This window comes from Salminus brasiliensis, chromosome 6, assembly GCF_030463535.1.
Source record: "Salminus brasiliensis chromosome 6, fSalBra1.hap2, whole genome shotgun sequence".
NCBI classification, from domain to species: Eukaryota; Metazoa; Chordata; class Actinopteri; order Characiformes; family Bryconidae; genus Salminus; species Salminus brasiliensis.
Window position 1 is genome coordinate 18,606,559 of NC_132883.1, and position 21,826 is coordinate 18,628,384.

Genomic DNA, 21,826 nt, shown 5'->3' on the forward strand with positions numbered 1-21,826 from the left:
CCTGTCAGGAGTAAATGGGGCCTTTCCGCAGAAGCACTCCGCAGTCACTACACCGGCACTCAGCTATGACTGCTGTTGTACTTGCATTAGGTGGTGCTGCAGAGACGTGGGACAACACTTAATGCCACAAACCCTAGAGAAAAGCTTAGCTAGAATGGGCAGGATTTCTTCCAGAAATGCTTGGATTTCTTGGATAAGAAGCCTTAGTTGTTTTTGTTGTTCTATTTTTTTATGTTTCAAAGAAGCCAATTTACAGACACTGCTGTCAATGAAGAACAGCTGCATTTTCCACATTGTTCTACACTGGTCTCCTATAACATTAACACCACCTTCTTATTTCTACACTTAATGTCCATTTCATCAGCTCCACCTACCATATAGGAGCACTGTATAGTTCCGTCATTCCAGACTGCAGTCCGTCTGTTTCTCTGCACGCCTTATTAGCCTCCTTTCACCCTGTTTTTCAAAGGCCAGAACCCCACAGGACCACCACAGAGCAGGTGGTATTTGGGTGGTGGATCAGTTACAGCAGTGCTGCATAAACATGGCATCCCCTCAATGTCCACTCTATTAGACACTTCTACCATGTTGGTCCACCTTGTAGATATAAAGTCAGAGACAGAGCCTCATCTGTCTATTTGTGTTGGTCACTCTCCGGTCTCAGGACGCTGCCCACAGAATGCTGTTGGCTGGATATTCTGGTTGGTGGACTGTTCTTAGTCCAGAAGTGACACTGAGGGGATTAAAAACTCCAGCAGCACTGCTGTGTCTGATTCACTACCAGCACCACACACGCTAACACCACCATGCCAGTATCACTGCAGTGCTGAGAATGGCCCAACACCCAAATAACACCTGCTGTGTATATATAGTACATGCTCTGTGGTGGTTCTTTGGAGTCCTGACCACAGTATGCAGAGAAACAGATGGACTGCAGTCTGGAATTATAGAATTACAGAGTAATCCTATATGGTAAGTGGAGCTGATGAAATTGGCTGAGGTAATTCTAGGCCTTGTGTTTGGGGTTATTGTCCTGTCGAAAGGTGAATTTTCTCCCAAGCTGGCCTCATCCTTTCGGATTTTAGCTTTTACAACATGCCCAGTTCCCTCTAAAGAAAACATGCCCTTAACATGATACTTCAACCTCCATGCTTTATTGTTGGGATGAGGTTTGATGAGCAATAGTCAGTTTTAGGTTTGTGCCTTAAAAAAATAAAAAAAATAATATTCATAACTGTGAAACTGGATTTTGCCATCATTCATTGGAACAACTGTCAATGACACATACTGAACACTTAACATAGACAAACCTTTATCGTTGGTCCACTTGGAAGGTGTAGAGTTATAGATGGCTCCTCTTTCTCCATGCAAAAGGTGTCAGTTCTGCCTTTCTTCAGTGTCAGTTTCCGACCATGGGGACACTGTAGGCTGGATATGTTGGTTGACAGCCTATTTTCAACCCAGCAGTGATACTGAGGTGTAAATACCCCAGCAACACTTCTGAACCCCATACTCATACTTGCTGTGTGGGTACATGTGTATATGATGCCTCATATACAAGTAGAGTGCATTCATGTATAGAAATCCACTGCCAATGAATCCACTGTCATGCCAATTTGCACAGAAGCAGCATGCATCTACTGTAACCACACATTTCGCATAATGCCAGGAAGTGAGAAGTGATAAGTGATAGTGCTTGCTTGATGGAGGCTGAAAGAAGTCCGGAAATTGAGTTTGAACCCATTTAGCCTACACCTGGGTCTCCTAAATCTTCCTCCCAATTCTGAATGCGGAATATGAGCTGGGTCAGACACAACTTTATCAGCTTAAAACAGACGGCTCATAAATAGACTAAAGGGATGGGGTGTTACTTAGCTCAAATAACCTTCTAGGCTATCCTCGGTAGAACGCTATTCGGATTTTTGTCACGCGGGAAGGTTACTGAGCCAGGCTGTGATACTGTATCTTACGAAACTCTCCAGGACAGCATGACAAAGCGGTATCATGAACTTCTGCTCTAAAGCACAGGTGTGAGTAATAAATACAGTCTCTGCTGTAATCTAGAGCAAAGACTCAACATGAGTCTTCCATGTCAATGTAAACTCTGGGGAACTCATAGGAAGAGACTGGAGGAGTGGTTTCATTATGATTAACCACCAGCCTGTGAACGCTGTTTCTCCTGGGATCGGAGACAGTCTCCTCTGTTTTTTTTTTTTTTCGCACTGATAGTACAATGGTTCTTATCACACTGTTCCCCATAATTTCATCATTTCAGAGGTGCACACTGACAAGTGTTTTTGGGGCATTAGGTGTGGGCAGTGTGTACCCACAACTTAATGATGTAAGTATTATGGTTTATGCTTTTGCACTTTGTTTAGTGCAGCCTAAACAGGACTGGGGAGAGAAACTGTACTCTAGGGCCCTAGCACACATGGTTCTTAACAAGTCTTAACACCCAATAATGCCTGTAATTGCAAAGAGTGGAGAAACCCTAGAAGCCGTGAACTAAAAATGTTCAATCCATACCATATTTACATTTGTAGGTAAAAGAGAAGCTAATTTACTTAAATTTATTTAAGTTTTGGATATGATGGAAAGTGCTTACTGTGCTTGTTGTTTAGTTTTGTACAAAGAAACACAGTCATTTACATGAATGTTTTTAGCATTGACTGAAATGCAACTCTTTGTATTATTGATCTACATATGTTAATAGTAAATAATATTACACATTAAAAATGTCATTGATATCAATTGAATATGTAACAGTAGTTCAATATGTAAGTATGTAACCTGGTATAGCAATTGTGGATCAATAAAGGATCTCGCTATCTAGCTATTCACCTACTTATCTACCTATACTATATGGACAAAAATATTGGGACACCTACTAGAAGATCGACACCCCACCTCATTCCCAACTCCCCAACTCATCCCAAAAGTACTGAATGGAGCACCACCATCTTTCCAGAGAACATAGTTCCAGCTCCATGCTGTGGGGGGGCTATATATACCTCTAGACCATGCCTGACATTAGGCAAGGAGTCAATAGGTTCATGGTTAACCAGAGAGCTCTATTCTATTGGCAGTACTTTTCTACAGGGACTAGACAAGCTGAGTGTGTGCATTTGCACATCTGTGTCAGCAATAGGTGCAACTTAAAGTAGCTGAAATTCCACAAGAAAGTAGTTCAAAGGGTTTACTTTCTGAAAACTGATTCAACATAAATGAGAAGCAGAAAAGCAGAACTCATAAAAACAGTCATGTGCAGGGTATGGAGTCTTCCAGATGTTTGAAAACAAGCTGCACTAAACATGTGCGGACATCATCTGTGCTTTGTTTATTTATATTCAAATGACTTCTGCTGTCAGTAAGGTGATAATGTACCTTTCACAACTTCTGTCAACAACAGTTGGTCTACAGTCATTGTTTTTCAAAGAAGTAGTATAATGACAATGTTTGTCAAAACAGCAGAGGCAAAATATAGGGTTTTCAATGTGTTTTTGTGAAATTTTCAAGGAGAAGTTTGGATGATGGACAGATTCAAACTCTAGACGTGTTTGTTTAAAAAATAAACATTGTTAGCCTTAGTACTGGTCAGCTTCTAATATAATACTAGAAACGTACGGCATACTATGTCCAAATGCTTCCAGACGGCCTTCTAATTAATGTATTTGGCTGTGTTACGGTGCACCCATTGCTGACACAGGCTTTTAGTTGCACATACACGTTTTGAATAATCTTCATAGAGCAGCAATGCGGATAGAATAGGACACTCTGCGGCAGCACACATTCTGGTGCCTAAGATGAACCTTCCCAATGTCAAGCATCAGCTAGAAGGGTATAAAGGCCTGTAGTACTGGGCTGTGGAGTAGTGGAACTCTGTTCTCGAGGGATGGAGCGAATACCTTTGAGAGGAGTTGGAGTGCTGTCTGTGATCCAGAACTAATCATCTGCTCCCACTAGCAAAAGTGTAGGCATAGGGGGTTCTATGTAGTATTGAAAAAGCATTAGCTGATCTGTATACAGCAGATTCTAGTTCATAAGCGTTTAAGCATTCACTGCTGTCCAGTAAAAACCATGTATCTCCATTTTTGTCCGTTTTTAGTTTTCTCCATGGTTTGAACACTGTAGCTGCTCTGCACCCTGTGTAAATATTTGTGGCTGAATGGACCAATACAAATGTTCTAAAAATTTGTTACATATATATATATATATATATATATATATATATATATTTTTTTTTTTTTTTTTTTTTTTTTTTTTTTTTTTGCATTATGCAATATGCATTCCCTTTACTGAAGAATACTTGACAAGCCTATTTAAATAGTGACTCCTGGAAATTACAGCCTCTTTTAATATGTAATTAATATTACTATATCTAAAAAACTCATGATCTGGTATTATTATGGATCATCTGTTTAGCCCATGAGTTGCAGACGAAATTAGAGTGAACCATCAAGAACAGGAATGGGAACACTGTGTCCCTTGTAAGAGCATGAATAGCACATATAGCACTGCTCTGCTCCATGTGTGAGCAAACTTTCCTCTGTGCATTCATTTTTCCTTCCTCATAATGTAGACCTAACAGTCTTACCAGCAGATAAACCTGCTATAACTAATATCTTCATAGCCAGCGATTGACCTGCGCAGAATTGTCACTGACAAATACCACGACTGCTTGTCTCACGTCAGATGCCAGGCGCAGTTATTTAATACATAAGCTAATCACGTGAAATCGAATCACTGGTTTAATTATGGTAATCCTGTTTTTGTAATGAGCATTTCACAGTGCCCAATGCTAACGCAGTTAGCAGGATCAATTGATGAGGACAGTATGAAGTCTCGCAGACGCTGTTCACAGGAGGATCAAGCCACTAATTCACAATAGTGCCTTAATAAGGAAGGATTATCCAGCCTATCAGTTTTCAGCCAGTCCAATCCATGACGCAGGGCTAATGTAGCATTGCGAACATTCTTCTTTCTCGTTAAAGCAAATCTTGTTAACTCAAGGTAGGCTTATTCAGCTTAAAAAGTTGTGCAATTAGTCAATTAAAGCACATGCTCGGAGGTAGTCATGGTAAGTGAACTCTTCATAGGATCAGCATAAGAAGCCTCCACTCATTATTGCGCATTGTGAAGCTGATTGACGGTTAATCTTGCCGAGTTTGCATTAGACGAGGAAGAACCGTGGCATTTAGAGTAATGAATTACAGCACATGCTCCGAGGTTTTCATGGTAATTGCGCTCCTTTTGAGGGATCAACTGAAGAAGATTTGTCCATGTCTCCCATTTTGCAGGGCTGATGGAGTTTGTGTTCAACAAAGGAAAAGAATTGACGCTTTGCGCAGTTAAACGATTGGCGATGTATTGTTTGGTGGGATTCTAGAATGGTGCAACCACCATGGTGTAGTGCACCATGCCATCAGTGGTGAATTAGGAACTTTTTTGCTCTCTTGTTAACAGCTGCTTAAGCTGGTTATGATGTAAACACAGTTCATCAGAGTGGTTTGGTGGGAAATGTTGAATTCAACAGAGTCAGAATTGTGCACAGTGGCGGTGAGTGATGGGAAACAGACTTCTGAGGAGGTTAATTGGAGGTTAGAGTCTGTAACTCTTTTAAAACGAAACCACTGTAAATGGCTTACATCTCGACCGCTGAATAATAATAATAATGCAAAAATTCCCTTTAAAAGAACCTGAGTGGACGTTATTCTTCTCCCTTGTAGCATGATGAAGTGTCATTACTTTAATTTCTGACCTTACAATGCATTTATTCTGTATTTCTTTGGTGTATAAATAGTAAGCATGGGGCAAAAAATGGTTACCAAAATAAAAAATAACCCCTTAACACCCAAACAAGGCTTATTACACACTAAGGCATATTATTCCTTATAATTACAGGGACTTCTCCGGCGGGCCATAGGCTGTTTAATGGGTTAACTTATTCACAACTAGGGCTGGGCAATATCCAACTTTTTCTAATATCATTATACCGTCTCAAAATAATAATGCAGTATCAAATGGGTGGTCTCATGTTTAGGTGCCGTCCATACTATCTCATGACCAAATACAACGTTCAGTTTGCTCTCAGGGTGACAAAGTGAAAACGGCACAGTTTTAAAGCAATCATTCATAAATGTTAAACCGTCAATCTGACAATTACAAATGTTGATTGCTGCTCTGAACTAGGAGAGAGAAGCTGATTAGCATTGCTTAGTTACCAGCGTGACCGTCTGCTCACCACAGTACAGATTTAAGTCTGGCTCACAGAAAGGCCACTTATAAACATTTAGACATAAATGACGCAAGCGTGTGATGACTAATAATCTGCTGCTGATTAAATGGTTTCGGATACTTTTTGGATCTAGCATGGCTACAGCTTTACTGAGTATTCCAGTGCAGCTACTGTTGACTACCTGCTGAGACCTGCTACTGACACAAGTGTTGAGAATCAAAACTTATGTCCGAGAGGCGATGGGAGTAGCAGAAAGGTGAAAGGAGACCGGTTCTGCCGTGTTTGGACTGCCGGCTGACTATCAAAGCTTAGACAAGTTAGCTAGCACACTGAACACCACAGCACAGTTAGTGTTCCAGCTAACTGAGGCCCAAATCACTAGAGGATAAAGCCTCATGCCTGAGAGCACAATGTCTTAGGAGTGATTTCAGCTGTTTTCAGGAACATTAGTAGACATTGGTGGAAATTATGGTGGGCTTGTTTTTTACCCACCTGTTTTCAGAGCTCCCACAGCACCCCCACCCTGTGGCTCACTTATATGTACGTGGGGGAATGAACTTATTTGTACTAGATAGACTAGTGGGCAGCCAACTCCAGCATCCAGGGAGCAGAGAGGGTGAAGGGCCTTGCTCAAGGGCCCAACAGTGGCAGCTTGTCGAGCCCAGGTATCAAACCCACAACCCTGTAGCCCAGAGCTATAACCTCTGAGCAACTACTGCCCCATGTGCTGTACAGGCCACAAAGCCTGGTTCACATAGTAAGCAGTATTCCCATAACAAGTAGGTGTATTATGAGATTTGCTGCACTATTTATTTCCTTTTGGTTTAGCCATTAAATGCAATCGCAAAAATAATTCTGGTTGTTGTTTGATTGACAGACGTTTATAGTATAGGCTCATTAAAGTTTACTAATTAAATGAAGGAGTGAGTCCCTCAGCCAAATATGCTAAGATAGCTATCAATAAATGTAAACAGTAACCTACAAATAGCAAGATGTCAGATCCATAGTTGCTCTTCGCCTTTATTTACTGTGTAATGAACTTTTAGTCTTCCTTTCTTCTGCTTCTGCCTCTATTTCCGCCTGCCAGAGTCGTCCATGAACATCAATCGTGTTGTGACCATGCAGGGTCACATTCATGCCTACACAGCACTGCGCTCGCTTAGTATTCTAGCTTTAGCTTGAACCTGGCGGTGACTTTAAAGAGCCACACTAAACATGTTTGTGGCCTGCAGCTGTTGGTTTTGGGCTAGAGCTGGCGATTATGGGCCCTTGCTCTCTCTTTCTGTTTTTTTCTTTTTCATTTTTTGCCTTTTCAGCAGCATGGGGCCACGCTCCTTCTCCTCCGTGCATCCTGCCCCTGACGCACCCGCTTTTTCTGCCGCAGTTGGCAAATTACTTTGCACCTCGGCTCGGCCCGACACACTCCATGTTTCACCTTCCGTGAGTCCGGCGACGAGGAATTAAACGAGTTGAGAGAGATGAATGTGTGTGTCTGGCATCAGCGCTACTGTGTGTCCTGGAGCGCGAGAAGGGGAGTGGGGGGCTGGGGGGTGGTTTGACATAGGGTTGGGGCATTAAAGGGCGCGTGACTAACGGAGTGGGCGAAGACGCCTGGGCTTTGTTTTTTCAGCAAATTATAATTAAGAATTCACTCAGGTTAGGCTGTAGTTTTTCATTAATTTATGAAATAAATTCAATGTTAAGATAAACAGTACATTGCATTCGCATAACCACTTTGAAATGTAACATTTTTTCTCAACATGAACATTTATGGCACTTGACAGATTCCATTTAAATCATGTTACAGGCTTACTTGAAGGAAGCACTACCTGTCCTGCCCAAGGACACTTACTGGTATAGCGTAGTGTGCTTGTCTACATGCTGTTACATACAACCTCTGCAGAGCTACAACGTAAAAAACACAAACACGCAGTGTCATTGATGCAAAACACCAACAGCTATTTGAGTACTAACAGCCCCCCGTTATGGAGAGTTTCCAGCCTGCTATGTGAGTGAGTTTGTAAGTACAAGCCAGTTCTCAAGCCAGGTTCACAGGGTGATCGGCAACTTCTGAAGGTTAAGGACAGTGATACGGAAGGTCTAAATTGGCACTCAACTGCACACATAACTGTCTCTGCTGTGGAGTGAAATGATGGTGTGAAGTGAAGAGAGCATCTAAAGGGCTCAGTAGCAGCATTAGTGCCCTCTAATGATGGATCACTGGGCTGTTTGTGCAAGCTCTGCATTTGAATAATTGATATGTTTATGCAAAGTGCTCTGTAGCTTTTAGTGTAAAGCACATTGCTGTACATTGTACTATGGCAACCTACTGACCTTGTGCTGTTTTTCCCCCACGGGGACCCAGCATCATGCTGCCGAAATTCAATGGTATAGTCTATGGGGATGCAAAAGTGTGCCTCCCAAAAGTGCAGGGTTGCAAATGTATCTCTAAGTGGAGTAGAAATAATGATATTTGAACTGTGTTCCAGTATAGTAATTAAGGGCACAGAAAAGCTACAGTGATTGCTCACTCCTTGCCTTGTGGTTTTGGATTATGTACAAGGTTGAGCTCAGAACTGACAAAGAAAATGAGTACTTTATTAAAAGGGAGCTGTTTTCTCAGAATGTCAAAAGCTTTATTTATGCTTTTTGAAAAATTTTCCTTCCTTATGTCAGTAGATCATTGCAGTCCTACGAATTGTGTGTTTTTTTATTATTAAACCTAATATACACATGCTATGATGAATGGACCAATATATATTTGACAGTCCCATCCGTTGTGTTACATCAACAGATTGCTAGATAAGCCAATAATCTTCCCATCCCATACAGAACATGTTTAAATGGTCAAATACTGTATATTGTTAAAAGTATAAGATCATTGAGAGACTTTTGAAGGTTCTTCAATTTAAAACTGTGGAGGAACCTCTTAAGGTGCTTTGAGGAACCTTGAAAAAATGTTCCCTGAAGGTTCCTTAAAAGACACCTTAAGAGGTTCCTTCACAGTTTTAAACTGAGAACCCCTAATGGTCCCTCAAGGAACGTATACAGTGTGTTCCATCTAGTCCCCCATGAGGTCATTCATTAACCCCTTATGCTCTCTTTTATTATACCCTAAGGGTTACTAAACTGTAATTACATGCAAAGCAGTGCAGAGTTGGTTATAATAGTGTAGAGTAGAGTTATAATAGTGATGGAAAAAGCCAGGAACCACCACCAGTGGTTCCAAAGAGTTTTAAAGGTTAATCAGTAGAATTATAAGTATAATTGGTCGCATGTTCAATGTGTTTCCTCACACACAAGCACACCCTCGCCTGAGATCATAATTCAAATAAGAGTTCAAATAAGTTCATTTAAATGGACCTAATCTGTTTATTTTCAGTTGTTTCACTGTAAAACAGAACAGTGAGAAATTAAAAAGAGAGAATAAAAAGAGCAAGTGTCAACCGCGTGAGTCACTCTCTCAACAAGTGAGCAGGAGCGGAGTGTGAAGAGAGATGAGGAGGGCAAACAAGACTACAGTTACAACAGCAATAAAGCACTGTAAAGCACTACAGTTCCCACAATACTATGCAAATCAAACAGCTTACAGCATAAAGTCTCCAGTTGGCATGCACACTTTATTTACCATAATAGCATGTACTGTGTATTGTCTGTGCGATTGTGTGCATATATCTTATCAATGGAAAACCTATATACTGCCATAAGTATTACTTTTTGTTTGGGTTCTCCTGTAAAGTTACCATATCTGTGACAGTGGCTATATGTTTATAAACATTCTTAAAAATAATGGAGCTAAGAAGGGTTCTTCAGAATAATAACATGGTGGAAGAGTAACGACATTTGATTCTTTTTTTTTTTTTTAAGATTTTTGTAAATGAGACAAGCCTGAGGACCCTTTCTAGGAGAAGAACCAGGGGTAAATCAGGGGTGGCAAGCCCATTTGAGGTAATGGGCCATATTACGCACAGTCCAATATCAAGAGGACTGGACCATTTTATTAATGGAAAACCCGGCACTGTATCCACTTTCTTTGAAAAGATGCATGACGTTCTTTGTTTGCTAATGGAGATTTACAGCATTAGCACATTTAGGTTAAAGCATGCTGCTCATGGAACAGTGACTTCCCTGATAAATTACTTTCTGATAAAAAAAAACTTGGCCACCAACTGACTGACAAACACTAACTTCCAGCTCTCTGTTCAGCCTCAGAGCAATAACAATGCCCCAAAAAACCTGTCTTAGTGTTCAGTACTTGTTTTGGACTTGCAGGTTCACACAGTGCTCTAACTTGTGCTAGCTAACATCTCTGGAGAACACCAGCTCCTATCTTAGTGAGGTAGCAGCAAAAAAGAGTTGTCTGCTGTCACACTCTAGCTAAAATGGTTCTGCTGTGAAGTAGATTAGTTCCAAAAAAGCAACATACAGCTACTTCAACCTGACAAAGTTTCTTTTCATAAACAGAAACAACAACAACAACAAAAATATTTAGATATAATATAAAGAAATATTCACAAACTCAAAAGAAAATATAATAATGGTTCTTGGTAATGCCATAGAGCTACCAGGGGCATATGACTCTACTAGACTTTAGGGGCTGCAGCCAAATACTTTGAGCAGCAGAGGTCTCCACAAAATATTAGCCAATAAGATCATATGGTCGTCAGCAGTGAAAGAAGTGAGGCTCCCAACTGCAACTTTCTGAAGTTTTGAGCAAAAAGGTTTACAGTAATTTTTAAAGGGATTTGATCATTTTCTAAAACCTTTCTGAGTAGCTGCAGTTGTATATGGTTAGTGTAAAAGAGTTGTCATTAGGCCTGAAAGCACAGATTTACATTTTAAGATAGAACTGACCAATCTCAAAAAAACCTTCACGACAAGCCTTTAAATATGCTCCTAAACGACTGGTTCAAAATAAATACATACAAAACTACCTCCACCTGACAGATTTTCTTTTTATGAACGGAAACATAAAAAAAATGAATCTTTTAAACAAACTTCATGTCATTCAATACAGCAACGTCCGCCCCATCCACTGCGGCTATCCACACCTGCTCATACCACAACTGTACATAGAAGTCCAGAACCATTTAGTGATGATTATTTGTAGGATTAAAGCTGTACGCTTGCCGTTGAGATTCCTAGAATCCACATATTGCTAAATTTCTCTCTAAATGTCTCTCTCTCTCTTTCTCTTCCTCTCTGCAGCTTGTGAGCTGATGAACAGAGGTATTCTGGCACTAGTGAGCTCTATTGGCTGCATGTCCGCGGGTTCGCTGCAGTCTCTGGCTGACGCCATGCACATCCCCCATCTGTTTATCCAGCGGGCACCGGCGGGTACCCCACGCTCCAGCTGCCCCCCTACCACCCCGGGCCAGCCCGACGACTACACTCTCTTCGTCCGGCCACCTGTCTACCTTAACGACGTCATTTTCCACGTGGTGATGGAGTACACATGGCAGAAGTTCATTATCTTCTACGACCAGGACTACGGTAGGAGTCGGCCTCCGGTTCGGAATGAGTGTGTTGCGCTGTTACCTATCCAAAATCACATGTATCACACTATGTATGAACTGTGCGAAATGAGCCGAGTGAGGCGCTGAGCGAAGGCGAGAAAGAAAGAAAAGAGAGAGGTAGACACAGACACAGAGCATTAGAGATGTGGGTGTACTTGTAGCTTGTCTACCAGTGTGAGTTAGTAAAGGAGAAAGAGAGAGAGGGAAGGCACAGCTGTGTGCGAAGAGGAACTCCATCTTCCCCCTGTAAGTCCCTGTGGAGGCTATGCTCGACTGAAGCAGGATAAGGCCAGGATAAATAAGTGGCCGTCCCTAAAGAGAAACAGATCTGCTTTCAGCAATGTCAGGGGGCCAAGCACCACTCTGCTCTGCCATAATGAAGCCCCCCTGTCTCCCTGCCTTAATCCTGCTGAGAGCTTGACCGCTGACTGAAGATGAATCTCTCAGACGCTAGTTTCTTTCTGAAGGAAAAGTGTGTCCTTAAATTAAATGCGCGTTGCTAAATTGATTTCTTTTTCCACTGTACATTATTTTCAGCTTTAGTTGTGCTGGCAGAGGGCTTAGCGAGAATTCCCAGCGCTCACTCTTTGTGGTCTAGGGCTGTCCTACTCTGGCCCTGGCCAGCCACTGCCAATCCACTGATTTATAAACCTGTTCTATTACTTTATGTACTGTAACTGGCGACCTGGGATGTGCCTGATTTGATAGGGTACATTTTCCAAACAGCCAATCTCTTTCTATATAATCAGGCTGATACGGCAAGTTCCTCCTGGGAAATATGTGCAAATGCATGTTTCCTGGACGGGAGGTGATTAGAATTCATCTGAAGAGATGTTTGAGTTGTGCCGCGGCCTGCTGATCCAGACCAGGCCTGATTCTGCAGCGCAAGATGGGTCAAAACATGGGGAGAGGAGAATTGAAGGTGCCAGAGTGGAAGCTCCTTATCAAGATTCATGAGACTTAACTCCTAAGTCTGCAAAATCCTGTTGGAAGCCGGTATTTACCCTATGCACTTGTCCAAATAAAGTCAACTAAGTAAAGTCTACAAGGACATTCAGAACTCGAAACAATAGCAGGATTCAGACCGAGCATTTTACTGCTTTAAAGGAGCCGTGAATCTATTAATTGAAAAACTGCCAATGTTTTTATGGATCTTCATTCCAGTCTGCTGTCTGCTATTGCACTGGTGGTCTGACTTTAGATCAAACTTTAGATCATTTAGTCAAATGTGAGTTAGTTCATACTTCATACTACATACTACATAAGTCACTTTTTTAGTAGTTACTATAGTACTATAAAATCACGTTTACTAGGATTAATTTACATCAAGGAACGCAGTGCTCTTTTTTGCAGGGTTGCACTTTTCCTTAGCCAGACAAAATGACAGTCTAAAAACAGCTATACCATCAGCCATGCCAGAAAAGAACATTTTTAATGGCTTTTTTGTTTGAATTGTTTCACATATTGCTTCTGCATTTGTTTAAAATGTAAGAAATACAATAACAACACTGAAAATACCTTTTTAGCAAAATTCATTCACTTGCAAAATTTCATGTATTTGAATGTATGTATGTGAATTTGCGTCCTCAAACAATAGCGTTGTTACTCTGGCTGTGTGAGCTATGGCGCACTCTGTAGTCTGAGCCAACATGGAGGAAGCGCTGATTGTCACATTTTCAAAGCAGGAGATATTATACAACTCTTTTCACAGAAATGATGAAATACTACACAATTAAGAGGCTGCATGGTATACAGTCAAGGTAAAAAATTTGGCACTGTACTATGTACAGCAAAATGTGTCCTCCACATTTTAAACATCTGTGGTGGTGAACACACCCAGAGCTGTGGGCAGCCAACTCCAGCACCCGGGGAGCAGAGAGGGTGAAGGGCCTTGCTCAAGGGCCAACGGTGGCAGCTTGCTGAGCCCAGGTATCAAACCCACAACCCGGTCAGCAATAGCCTGGAGTTCTAACCGCTAAGCCACCACTGCCCCCAGTTAGTCAGCAGGTGGGATTACATGGAAATCATTTTGTCTTCTGGGTTTTTTAGTAGTTTAATGGCGCATTTGCTGGTTTGTGAAACTGCTGGCCCATTTTGCAGGACTGTTCACCATCTGATTTTCGGTCCTGCTCGCAGCCATACCCATTTCACGAGATGATGCGAAATGTACAAACCCAGTGTGACAATGGCTTAATAATTTATTATTTTTTTATCTCGATTGTTAATACATGCATGTATACTGATATATGTCTCACATCACCAGCTTTTTATCATTATTCTAATGAAGTACATCAGTAATAAGCACTAATCCATGCACACACCCCCTTTCCCCTTAACACACACACACACAAAAAGGGAACATACAGCACATCAACATACACTGTAGCACCCAGGAAGCTCAGATTCTGCCAGTTGTAAGTCCTCTTTCAGTAGATTTAAACAAGTTAAAAGGGTCATCACAAAATTCTCGGAGTGGATCGCTGGCGAGACCCTCAGTTCCTTAGGGTTAATATAGTTTCAACAGGGTCATTTTCACGATAATGAGTTTTCTTCTGAAATGATTCCCAAGAATAAAACAGGGCACAGGTAAAAGCTAATGTCACAGACAACAGAATCTGACTAAGACTTTATAGCATAGAAATTATAATGTACAAGAGCAGTTTTAATAGATTTCACTTCATAAAAGTATATTTAATGACCATTCCAGCTTTTCTGACCTCATTTCTGCTTCATGTTCATTGTACCATCAGTGACCGTTTGTACTTTTAAAATGTATATTAAAATGTGCACTGCTCTCTCACTGGTCTTAGGCTGTGACATACTGGTCTTAGGATCAGACAGATGTGAAAGAATGTCTTAGCAGAGCTGTTCTTGTGAAGCTTTACCCAAAGCTCTGGTTCTCAGTTCCACCTCACCTGCCCTGCATAGTTTTAACTAATCTATTCCCTAACACACTTGATCCAGCTCATCAGATAATTATCCAGCCCTCATGAGCTGGATCAGGTGTGCTGGGGAAAGAAGTACTTGAAATTGGAACATTTGAGTTGAGACCCACTGCATTATACCAGAGAAAAGCAGTGCAAGTTACTTTGGTTTTCTGGTATTAATGCATAATCAGATGGGGCAGGTGAAAACTCCCTCTCAATGCTAATGAAAAATGTTCACAAATTGTTAAAAAATTATTATGGATTATGCAGATTAACAATGACATTAACAAATACATTTAACTAAAACAAATCAAAAAGCCACTTTCACATAAAGCAGACATGTCAAACTGGGTTACTTCCGGGCCTCAGTTCTATAGAGTTCAGTGTTCTCCTTCCTAATTGAGTTTATCAGCCTTCCCTAAACTGAATTTGATGTTTATTTTATATGAGTTATATGTTTATGTATTTTAAACAATAACAAATAAAAAAAAAACACATTACAGTCTATATTTTTGACCTTTTTTACCCTTTTAGCCTTGAACACACTCATAAACCCAGTGCAACATCAGTTGCCTCCAATTGTGACCTGACATTTAGAAGAGGAAAGTGGCTAATCTCTGAATTCCTTTGATACCTCTGATACAAAATCTTTGTTTTTGGTAATTTGGTAATTTCTGTGATGTGTGATGTAATATACCACAAAACTAAAGACCAGGAGTCTGGTTCTAAATTGATGGGTAATGAAATGTACTTAACTTGTTCTATATGCTACCACAAGTGGTTCCAATGATATGTTCCTATAACTTACATCTTATATATCTTATAACTCATACAGTTTTTATAATTCCCCATAAAATTACTCCATAGTAACCTAAGGGGATACTATAAGTTCTGAAGTTTAAAAAGTTACAGTCATGTCAGCATTACAGGCATGCCAAGAAAGTAAATGCAAAAGAACCTATAAAAGAAAGTGAAAACAGGAGTGGAGAAAACCATAGAATCCCATAACAGCTGCAGACCCCTCTCTACTCTTTCTCTACTCCCGTAACCATTGTAGTTGTATGCAAATGACATGTAAATCAAATTGAGTCAGCTAAAAGATTTCATATTCATCTCTGTTAATTCAGAAATATTTTCAGTACCTCTACAGTTAGCTTCTTAAACATAAAAAGCCACTACAGGGACTTAATATATAAGTTAATCTTAGACATGATAAAACATCATCAACTGCAGTTGGCATAGCGCAGCACAGAAACCCAGACCGGGAATCTAACTCTTGGTGTGGTAACTCACTGGCAGGTAGTAGGGCTATCCATTGTGCCAAACACGTACTTGCTTAAGTGAAACACTTACTAGGCTAGGTGTCTTATAACCTTCAGGAGAAGGACTCTCCAAACATCTTGACCTCTCAGAAAGTGGACAGAAAAACAGTGGTCACCCTGATAAAGCAAAATAGTAATGAAGTCTGATGTCCTGGTCTAAATTTGAGTGAGCATAAGTGTGCTGTGATTAAGGAAGACCAGCCTAAAAACACAGTAAGATTTTGCTTGCAGTATTTATTATTTAAGGTATAAGAGAACTGCCAAATGGGTTCTATTGGAGGTGTGTTTTGAGTCCATGGTTTTGGCGGTTTTCTTTTTTTGAGACCTTTGAGACCTTGTCAGAAATGCTTAGGGTACTTAGACCTTTGCACAGGCCACGTTAACGGATTGAGTAGCTGTGCATTAGGATTTGCGAAAAATAGTGTTGAAAAAAAAAGAGACAAAATGTGTCATTTGGCCAAGGATTCCTGTGCATAAGACTGTTTACATCGACATTCTTTTCAAGTGCATCCACCTCAGCTCATTTTCCATTCACCAGCACAGCTGAGCGCGATATAATCGAGTATTAATTACATGTAGCCGACTGCAGGATGTGCTTGAATTAGCGTGCACACTGTCTAAATTTGCGGATTCCATGCTTAACAAATGAGTCGATGAAACAGATAGAGTAAATCAAATTTATTCCCTCCTTCATGGATATAATTAGTGATGATACAGGCGAATGACCCCATTATCCTCTCATCAGAGCCAGCTGCCCTGTTTGCCCTGTGGTGGTCTGAAAAAGTACAGATGAATGTATTTCTTTTGAGACGGTGGAGTTTTTTGCCGTCTTACTGTTTTGTGCCATTTTCAGATTTTCCGTTTATCTGGCTCAGTTGCTCGTGCGTTTGCACACACACATGCTCTCTCACACACACACGCTCTCACACACATTGCACGCACTTGTTCTCTCTCTTGTGGTTTCTGTGCGAGATGTGCTGTGGCAGGCAGGTTTGTTTTTCAGCCCCATTGTTGCCGGCTGGTGTCGGCAGGCAAAGTCAAAGCATTAGACACAGCAGAGAGGCTGCAGTTAGTGCAGGGATTGATGCGCGGCGCACACGGCTCAGGCTCACTCAATCAGCACACAGCTACGGGGCCCTTAGATCCGGCGCTTTGGATTCAGCTCACAGCTCGCAGAGCTGCTCTCAGGGTGTCTCTCAAAGCTTTCCACCGAGCAGCGGAATTTGATTTAGAGCTGTGGCAGTGGCTGCGAGTCGTGTCGGAGGCCCATTAAACATAATCAGTGTCGTCGGACTTGGAGAAGCCGAAGTAGCATGTTTACTTGTGCATTTTTTATTTCTTTATTTATTTATTTCTTTATTTATTTATATATATATATATATATATATATATATATATATATATTTTTTTTTTTTTTTTTTTTTTTTTTTTTTTTTTTTTTTTTTTTTTCGTCCCTGCTCGTGCCTGTTGAAAGTATCTGGCAGGAGTTTGCAGATTTGGCTCACTGTATTGATTAGATGCAGTTCTGTTGGTTTCACAGTAAGCTTGCGAGGAGGGTGGGCTGAAGTTGGTGTCGAAATTTCTCCCTGAGACACTCTCTCACTGCACTGAGTTTTCCAATCCAATCCTCTGAGACCTCCAGCAAATCACAGTTTGGTTGTGTTACAACTCCCAACACACCCAAGCCAAGTAAATCGGCGTTTTACTGCCAGAGCCTCGAATTAACTTTTTCTCCACCTGCCACTGAGGCAGGGGCGTTACCTGCCATGTAGAATTTTTAACCGCCGCTTTAGTCAATAGTGCAGCTTAATATATGGTCTATAACATATCCCAGTGTTTCTCAACCCTGGTCCTGGAGGCACCCTGTTCTGCGCATTTTAGTGCTTTCCCTGTTCCCAACACACTTGATGAAACTTTTCAACTCATTACCAAGTCCTTTCAGAGTTGCAAGAGGTTTTCAAAGCAGGAAATCCACTACAATGTGCAGGGCAGGGTGCCTCCAGGACCAGGATTGAGTAACACTGCCATATCCTATATCCTGTATGGTTCTAGGGTTGAATGCAAAAAAAAAAAAAAAAAAAAAAAAAAAAAAAAAAAAATATATATATATATATATATATATATATATATATATATATATATACTTTTTAAAACATTGTTCACACTCATACATCTGCCTTAAAGTAGTTCTATTTAAACATTATTTAAGTCACAAAGGTGGTTCTTTTATAGCACTGCTCCAATGAACCTTTTTTTCTTTCAGCATTGATAGACAACAGTAGGTACAATGCCATACAAAAACCACTTTGGGTTTCCTGAAAAACAAATGGTATGTGAGAAGTGATGGTTATTCTATGGTAATGCATAAAGAACTCTATCTTAAGGACTTTTAGAGTCTATTTGTAATGAAACTGATTAACACTTCCTGCCTAATATTGACCAGGTCCCCCTTGTGCCACCAAATAGATCTGATCATTCAAGGAATGCACTCCACAGGACCTCTGAAGGTGTTCTGTGGTTCACAGGTTGTATTTTTTTGGACCACTTTGGGTAGGCACTGACCTAGAAAAGACCCTACATGACCTTCCCTAGGGTGCTCAAACCTTTGCACAGGCCACATTAATGTAGTACATAAATGTAGTCACATTAATTAAGTACATTTAAAAAAAAAAAAAGTGTAATTTGGGTTTTGTCCCAGCTTAACAACGATTTTTTTGACCGATTTTTTTGGGTGCGAAATATGAAGCATTTCAATGATATTTGCCACAACAGGCGAATTTCGCCTGCAAACTTTCACATCGAGTTCAACTTGGGTGATCTTTGACACATGAATTTGCGCCCCCGACCAATAGCGCTGCTACTCCGGCTGTGTGACCTATGACATGCACTGAACCGATACACTGGTGCACTGTACAGAGTATTCATAAGGACGGCAGAACTTTGAATCTCCTACACCACTGTTGATACAGCCGTTTTGCAGGGTGGTGAAACAGCACTGCAGTTTTGTAGGGCTGTGAAGTACAGTGGTAGATTTTTGACACATTCACATTCTGTTACATATTTATTTTGCGGTATTGCGGGAATCTACACCACCTGTTAGCACACAGGTGTTATCTCCCTGGGACAACCAACGTATTGCTTCCGTCCCCCCACTCCCAAAAATATGAGAGGAAGGAAAAGAAAAAAATTCCAAGTTGCCAAAACATGACGTCTCGTTATTTCATCATTACAGCAAGTTTGCACACACTGCATTCAAATTAAGCCAACATTTGCCTAACGAGCCAGCACCCATTTAATTATTGAAGTGATGTGTGAAAACTTTGCAGAGGCAGGCTCAGTAAACCCACGGTGGTGCTCCGCGGAGTCACAGCTGGAGCACTGCGCCTGTGCTAGTGACAGCACAGCCGCTAATGATAATGGAGATTCCAAAGTTGATTATAATTACATGTGTGTTTTCTGACTAATAAAGACCCTCCCCCTCTGAACCCACCCAGTTTGTGTGTGCTTCGTTTGTGTGTGCTTGGTCTCTGCTTGGGGCTTATGACCAAGGCTGTTTCTTGCTATGTGAGCAGTACATGCGACCACTTAGAGCCCACATGGCAAGCCGTAAGGAGCCTTGTGTGTATTTAGTTTTAATTAATTACATTTTGTGTCGATCATGATACAGGCTTTATTCAAGTGGCTAATCTTCCAAAAAAAAAAAAAAATCAAGAAAGCCTGATGGAGTTAACATGTCGGTGAAAGCGGGACATTAAAATGCCCTTGTGAAGCCCTTATTAAACCTAATATTTAGCCAGTGTGTGGTAATTGGTTGCTAATTTGTGCATTATTAAGCAGTGGTTAGGGTGCATTAAGTCTTTTACACAGCACTTTATTTGTGTATTATATATACATCATAATCTTTGCACAACAATTTTAGCAATTGTTAAGCCTTCCACACTGAAAAAAACCCCAGCTTAGACCAGCATGAATTTTTTTGTTATGTTTGACCAGCATACCAGTCATCAAAACAGTGTGCAAAATGTTAGTCTGGTGCTGGTGTAATGCTGGCATACTAGTCTATGCTCTCCATTAGGGGTGAAAGAAAATATTGATACACTTGAGTATCATGAATTTGTTTGCAATATAGTATCGCTTCTCAAAAACACAATATTGATTTCTAATGAATAGTTTACATGTAAAGATTGGTGGCAGCTGGTGGTTCATTTATTGTTGTGTTTGGTGCTCTGTCGTCAGATTCTACTGTTTTGATTGAATTGTATCACAATAAATCACAGCTTATTGAATCCTAACCCTACATTGCTATACGTATTGTATCATCAGGCTCTTGCCAAAACACAGCCACACTGTCTATGCTGCTAATTAACCCCTTAACACTCCAAGGCTTATTACACACTAGTGTAACTACTTCTGTACAAACTGTTGGGGCTATTCCTTGGTAAAAGAAGTTTGGCTGGTGGGCCAGAGGCTTTTTAGGGGTTAACCATATCAAGCCAATAGCTGGTAACAGGTTGGCATATATACAAAACACTTGTGTGCTTCAATATGAAGAGAATTGACTTAACCCCTTTAAAAAAGCCTATGACCCGCAATTGGGCTTTCCAAAGATTAGCCCCACCAGTTTCTACACAAGTCCCTGTTGTAGCTGATTAATATGCCTTAGTGTGTAATAAGCCTTCAAGTATTAAGGGGTAAAGAAAAAGTCAATGTGTGTCACTAAGCATTTATAGAAACAGCACAAACAAAGCTAATGCATGTTTGTTGTATACCAGAAGCAATGTGGAAAGCAGTAATGTTTGTATGGTCCCTTTTCCATACTTTGCTTGCAAATTGAACACAGAACACCACTATTACAATCAAATCTGGGACATTACCAGGTTACTTTAACTGGCAGTGTTCAGTCTGTGCATCATGCATTGCACTCCCATGCAGCCCTTGTTCTGTGTACTGGGCCACCCTGATCTGACATACCTGATCCAGGTAATGAAGGCCCTCAGGGGCATCTAATTATGTGAGCTACGTTGGATCTAAACTCCTCAGTGCGGTCGATCCCCTAGACTCGGATTGAGCAGCCCTACCTTTACAATTATTAGACTGTTCCTGAATGTGGTGCTCAACTTTCACCGTGTGAGTCTATGTGAAGGTTTCCCCACTTGCCGCAGTAACTTTGTCCTACAGGGCAAGTAGTTAACAGCAGCTGCCCAGATGCACTACATGCACATAGACTGGGTCAGATCTGTCCATGTGGGTGTGCGTGCGAGCGCATGCATTCTGCCGTCTGCTTGGTGCCCACTGAGAAAGTCCCAGCCGCAGATTTTGCTTTAAATTTGATCCAGCACACAGATGGAGGCACTGGTGACTTGGCCCCTCCTCCGGCAAGCTGCGACACCCAAACTTGTCCTCATCTTTCCTTTTTCAGCCGCCATGAACCAGCGGCAGACTCTCTGTAGAAGTACTGGGGGGGCAGTGACCTTGCTAATGAACCCAACAGGGGAAAGACTCACATTCTGTCATGCATTCTTATTTTTAAGATGATTTTTTTGCTTGCACGCGCTCACACTTAGCTGTCTTATGTGCATGTGTACTACCCTTATCCCTAACCTAACAATCACAACTAACAACTAAGATGTTCTTAGATGAGCTGTTAGTTTAGATGTTAAAATGGTTTAAATTCTACCTTAAATAAATGTTCTTTATATTATAATTATAATTCTCGCTTATACTCTCCCTCATATTGTATCTCTTGGTGGTCTATTACTGGTCCTGGCCTTTCTGAGGCCGCAGGGCAAAATTCAGTTTGGACACCCTACCAAAGTACTTGGTAGC

At 41.0% G+C, this 21,826-nt stretch overlaps 1 protein-coding gene across 3 annotated transcripts in view; it reads left to right on the forward strand.

The window, feature by feature from the left end:
* The window catches only part of grid2 (glutamate receptor, ionotropic, delta 2), a 574,752-nt gene that overhangs the window by 296,335 nt on the left and 256,591 nt on the right, over window positions 1-21,826 (forward strand). For all 3 annotated transcript variants that reach the window (XR_011979819.1, XM_072681911.1, XM_072681910.1), the window contains exon 3: window positions 11,444-11,728. Coding sequence is in view for 2 of the 3 variants with exons in the window: in XM_072681911.1 (XP_072538012.1) it covers window positions 11,444-11,728 (285 nt within the window). In the remaining variant the exon portion in view is untranslated. The remainder of the gene's footprint in view (window positions 1-11,443; window positions 11,729-21,826) is intronic.